Source organism: Suricata suricatta, chromosome 12 (assembly GCF_006229205.1).
Source record: "Suricata suricatta isolate VVHF042 chromosome 12, meerkat_22Aug2017_6uvM2_HiC, whole genome shotgun sequence".
Classification (NCBI taxonomy): domain Eukaryota; kingdom Metazoa; phylum Chordata; class Mammalia; order Carnivora; family Herpestidae; genus Suricata; species Suricata suricatta.
The window spans coordinates 1,706,430-1,712,059 of record NC_043711.1 but is presented as its reverse complement, the minus strand read 5'-3'; the positions used below and the strand labels follow the sequence as shown (position 1 = coordinate 1,712,059).

The 5,630-nt window shown below is 46.6% G+C and overlaps 1 protein-coding gene and 1 pseudogene across 1 annotated transcript in view; both read right to left on the bottom strand.

Annotated features, from left to right (window-relative positions):
* Positions 1-5,630, bottom strand: part of LOC115274639 (zinc finger protein 669-like) — a 160,743-nt gene that overhangs the window by 148,333 nt on the left and 6,780 nt on the right. The window contains exon 2 of the mRNA XM_029918043.1: positions 3,799-3,925. Coding sequence (XP_029773903.1) covers positions 3,799-3,925 — 127 coding nt within the window. The remainder of the gene's footprint in view (positions 1-3,798; positions 3,926-5,630) is intronic.
* On the bottom strand, positions 2,343-3,006 carry LOC115274636 (annotated as a pseudogene).

Sequence of the window (5,630 nt, the reverse complement as noted above, 5' to 3'; positions counted from 1 at the left end):
TGACTGGGAGAAATCACAAGAATTGGTAGCCTAATTGAATTTCCTGGAAATGGCCTGATGTGTAAGGTAAGAAAAGAGACTGTATATTTGTGTCTATTCATATACGGATCCAGAAATGTAAATGAACTTCATGAGGAAGACTGGACTTGTGACCAAAAACTGAGGACCTTTGTGACTTGGGACGTTGCTAATAATAGGAAAAGTGTATGAAACGGCAGCCCATTCATTCAGAAACACTTCAAAATAGATGAGGACTAGTGTGGAGGTAAGTATTTTCAGAAAGACTAAGTAAGAAAGAATAGGGCAAGATACACACATCTACACCCTACCTGTATAAGAACACGGAGAGAAGGACCAGATGGGCGAGGATGGATGAAAAGTCCAACAGGGAAGCCGGGTGAATGACAAATGTCACCCTGCTCAAAACCGGAGTTGTGTTTCTAGGGGATGTGTCCAAATGCCAACCCCTTGTCCAGAACCTGGTGCCACCGAGAGGTGACCAGTTCCGAAGGCATGTAAGCCTTTGGTGAAGCCTTCCTGCGCTGCCCCAGCTGCCATTAGGGGGTCGGCTGATGTGTGTGGCGGCTGCCCTGCCCCTGGGAAGAGCTCGGCAAGAGGGCAGATTTGAAGGACACCAAGCAATCTGGAAGACGGAGGCGGACTTCAGTCTTCAGGGTCATTGATGACTGATAATTAGGGGGCTTTTAAATCATCCGTTCACTCACTCATTCATTCATTCATTCATACATTCATTTTTCACTGGAAGCATACTGACCTATGTATTCATCTCAGGTCTGCAACATGGGACTCAACCATTACATGCATTACAATGCTCACCATAATAAGTGTAATTCCTGGCACGACACAAAACTACAAATTATTGAACATATTCCCTGTGCTCTACTTTTCATCCCTGTGACTTACATATTCAATGAATGCAAAGGTGTATTTCCCAATCCCCCCCATCTATTTCACCTGCCCCTCCAATCCACTTCCAATCTCACAAACATCAAGTTGTTCTCTACATTTTAAGTCTGTGCTATTATCTCGTTTCTTCATTTTGTCATTTAGATTCCACATATAAGTGACATGTTTTGTCTTTCTGACTTCTTTACGTGGCATGATATAGTCTAGGTCCAACCATACTGTCACAAATGGCAAGACTGTGTCACTTTTGTGCTCCTGAGGGCGGGTCCCTGTATGTAGACACCACACCCTCATTCCCCACTCATCTGCTGAGGGATGCCTGTGTTGCTTCCGTATCTTGAGTTCAGTGAGTAACAGTACAGTGACCTTGAGGTGCACAAATCTTATTGTGCTGGATTTTTTTCTTTGGGGAACTACCCAGACGTGAAATTATGGACCATATGGTATCGCTGTGATTCATTTTGCTGTGCAAACTCCATCCTGTTTGTCAACCTGGCTGCACCCATTTGAATCCCACCAATGAGCAGTTCCCTTTTCTCCACATGCTCAACAACACTTGCATTTCCTCTTTCTTTTTATTTTTTATTTATTTTTTTTTTTTGATCCTAGCCATTCTGGCTGCTGGCAGGGGCAGCTCACTGCGGTTTTGATGTGCATTTCCCTGAGGATTACTGAGATTGAGAAGCTTTTCGTGTGTCAAGGGGCCATCTCTATATTTTCCTTGGGGAAATGCCTGTTATGTTCCTCTTTCGATTTTTTTATGTTTCCTTTTGTTTCCCGTACCTGAAGGGATGATTCCACAAAAATAATGTTATGGATGGGGAAGAGCACTGGGTGCTGTATGGAAATCAATTTGACAATAAACTATTAAAAAAGAAAAAAACACACACACCAAAAAAAAAATTAATAATGCTAAGGCTGATGTCCGTGAGTTCAGTGCCTCTGTTTCGTCTTAAGCAGCGTAGGGGTTCCAGTCCTACACCCAGGTATTTAGGCCATACTGAGTGTACTTTCCAGTCAGGGGTACAAAGGTGGTCCAGTGTCGTCTCCCTGCAGGTGGCTGTCTCATCTTCCCAGCACCATCTATTGAAGAGAATCTTTTCCCCACTGTGTATTCTTAACTCCTTCTCTGTAGATAATCTGGCTTTATAAGCATGGGATTATTTCTGGACTCTCTATCCTTTTTTTTTAAGTGCAATCATTTGATTTAAAAAAAAAAAGCAAAAAAATTTAAAATGATATAAAATATCAATTTCAAAACAGTATAAAAAAGGAATGTATTTAATCACACGCAGCTCCTAACAGAGCAAATGGGTAAGGACAATAATTTATGCTACAGAGTATTGCTCTAGGAACTGGCAACAGAAAAAGTTGGTCAAGGAAGGCACAGGACCTCTATCTTTAGAGTGTTAGAATCAGAACCAAGGGGCTCCATAATCATCTGGCATCCACTCAATGTGGTCCCTATGGTTAGACATGTACATGATGGGAACTCCAGGGATCTTCCAGATTCTTCGTTTAAGGTCCCGGTCAACTGTGGCCACAACGTAACACGTGTGCTGCGTTACTCTCTGTACTAAGCAGTCATCTGCATAGGTTCCTTTGTGTGTAAATGGTAATCCTTCAAACCTTGGACCCTTGGCAATCCTTAAAGCCACTTGATACTTTTGCCCAGTTTCTCAATTTCAGCCATTACACAGCCAGTTATACAACGGATACACTTGGCATACAGATGGTCCATCATTGATTGTACGAAATCAAGTTTGGCTTTAATGGAAAAGTTGATAAAGTTCGTATCAACCAGGATGTGGTAAGGCGGGCCCAGCTGTGTGTTACATTGGGGAACAATCAGGAAGGATGTTGGGGGACTTGTCTTTCCTTGAGTGCACTGGGATCTTTCTTTCCTTTCTTTTTAGGTTTCAATCTATCCTTTTCTTTAAGCCTCTGATCTCGGTGACTGAGCATTCGCTTCATGGTCACATACGTTCTTGCTTTCTTCGGCTTCCCCATGTTCAGCCCGCACTTTTGTTTCTTCCCAGACTCTCTATTCTGCAGACTTGATCTCTGTGTCTGCTTTTGTGCCAGTACTATTCTGTCTTCTTTAGTGTAGTATGACATCTAGGACTGTTTTATTTTCATCTTTTCTATGTGTTCTCAAAGCTGCTTTGGTTATTTGGAATCTTTTCTCTTTTCATACAATGTTAGAATTTCTTGCTCTGTTCTTTGAGAAATACTGGCAGTACATCGATAGGGACTGCACTAAAATGTAGAGTGCTTTTCATACTATGGGCATTTTCAACAATTATAGTTCATACAATCCGTGACAATGGTATACCTTTTTTTATTGTGTCATCTTCAATTTCTTAAAATTTTTTTTATTTTGAGACAGAGAGAGAGGCAGAGAAAGAAGAAAACACAGAATGTGAAACAGACTCCAGGCTCTGAGCAGTCAGCACACAGCCCAACGCAAGGTTTAAACCCAGGAACTGTGAGATCATGACCTGAACTGAAATTGATGATTAACCAACTAAGCCACCCAGGTGCCCTTCCACTTTCTTTCACTAAATGTTTTACACCTTCCAGAGTACAATCTTTCAACTTCCTTGCTTTTATTTAACATTGGATTTTATGGTTTTTGAAGTAATTGAACATGGGTTTGTTTTCAAAATTTCATATTTTATTGGTAGGTATGGAGGTGCAACAGATTTTAGATTATTGATTTTGTATTCTACAATGCTTCTAAATTCATTGATTAATTCTAATAGTTTTGGCAAAATCTTAGGGGAATTCTATGGATAGTTACTTATCACTTGCAAATTTGACTTTTTCTTCTTCCCTAAGAGACCAGTGAAGGGATGGAGCCTTCCTTACCCACGGCGGCCAGGTGCCTGCATGTCTCCAGCATCACATCTCTGTAGAGCTTCCTCTGACCTCGATCCAGCAAAGCCCACTCGGCCGGGGTGAAGTTCACAGCCACGTCCTCAAAGACCACAGAGGCCTGAAACACACCACACACCAATTGCTGCACAGCTCCGTCCTCACCGCGTGTGTGGGGGGGTGAAGGGGGACAGGCAGGGAGCTGCCCTCCATTCCCAGGGTCCCTGAGTCACACCCTTGTGGGAAGTGACAGCGCACAAGCAGGTCCCCTGAGGTGCGCACAGTGACCGAAGGGCTGGAACTTGAAGGCAGGGAGATGACAACAGTATACAGAGATTTAACACGCTCACTTTACTGGGTTATTTACACGGAGACATATCTGAGTAGTCCGGTACTGTACAGACTGAGACATGAAATATTCACGTGGACAACACAAAAATCAGAGGACACACGTTTGTCTTGCTCAGAGATGACTATGCCTCGTCAGCTCCAAGACCCGAAGCCAGAATGTCAGGATGGTGGGGACACTCAGATTCCAGTGCTGCTCTCGTCCTGGAAGGAACAAGGTCAAGGAGCCTGGGGGAGTCCCCTCTCTTCCGACAAAGGCACACACGACCCTATCCCTGGATCAGGTGGATGTGGACACGGGCACAGTCGAGGGCCCGGGTGCCTGGCACATCCCGTGTGTAAGACGAGTTCGGGGCCACAAGAAACTAGGAAGTCAGCTGGGCCTCTCAAACATTTAACCAGGGACCGGAAGTCAAGGAAAAGGGCACCAGAAGGAAGTGTCCCTGAGGGATTCACGGGGACAGAGCCACAGGTCACTTTAGCAGAGGAGGACAAATCCCAGTGTATGGGCCGCTTTCTGGCAACAGGCCTGCGCGATGGGAAGATACACAGCAAAGCAAGAATGCTCAGTGAGCACACAGCTGAAGGGACACGGGCTCCTAAGGGACCGATCTGGAGTGGCCACAGGCCCTAACTGACCCCTGGGTACTTACAACCGGGCACGAGTCCAACACGGGGAGCATTCCAGGGTCCCCATGCTCCCTCCCGCCCCCCAGAACCCTAGCCCCCCGGCAGGCCCTCCCGGCAGTCGGGCTCCCCTCTGCTGCCCTGCCCGCCGCTCCCCTGCAGGGATTCAGGACACTCCCACGTCCTCTTCAAGGCCTGGGGGGGTGGGGGGGAATTCTCTCACCACCTGAGCTGGGGCCTCCACCTCATCTGGTGGTCCCAGGTTTGATGGCCTCCACAGGGACCTTTTGCTGTCCTGGGCCTCTCCTGGAACTTCCTGGGAGTTTGTGGGCCCTTGTGAACTGTGGGCCCTTGTGAACTGACTCTAGCATTCGCTGGGCAGCTGACAACCTCCACCTGAGGGTCCTCCTTGGTGAGGACCCGAGACCCCAGGGGAGTCTACGGGACCACAGAAGCAGCTACAGAAGTTAACACTTCTGTCCTAATGCCAAAGTGTTGTCACTGTCCACCGGTAACGGGGATGTCAGGGCCACTTTTAGACAACAGGCTTCACAAAGAGACACCTGAGTTAGGCCGAAGGGCCCACAGTGACCCCACGGAAGGGAAACAGGCTCATGACATGATCCGCCTCCATGTGGCCACAGGCCCCAACTCTGCCATGATCTACTTACAAGCGGGCACATTAAAAGGGGAAGTTTCATGTGTCCCCACACTCCCCTGCTCTGCTCTATGACTAGAGCCCATCACCCCCGCCTGGTGGCCCGTAGGCCCCTTGCAGGGCATTCAATGAACTTCTAACTCCTTTGGGTAAATTCTGCCTTGGATGAATCCTATCACCGCCCATGCTGCCC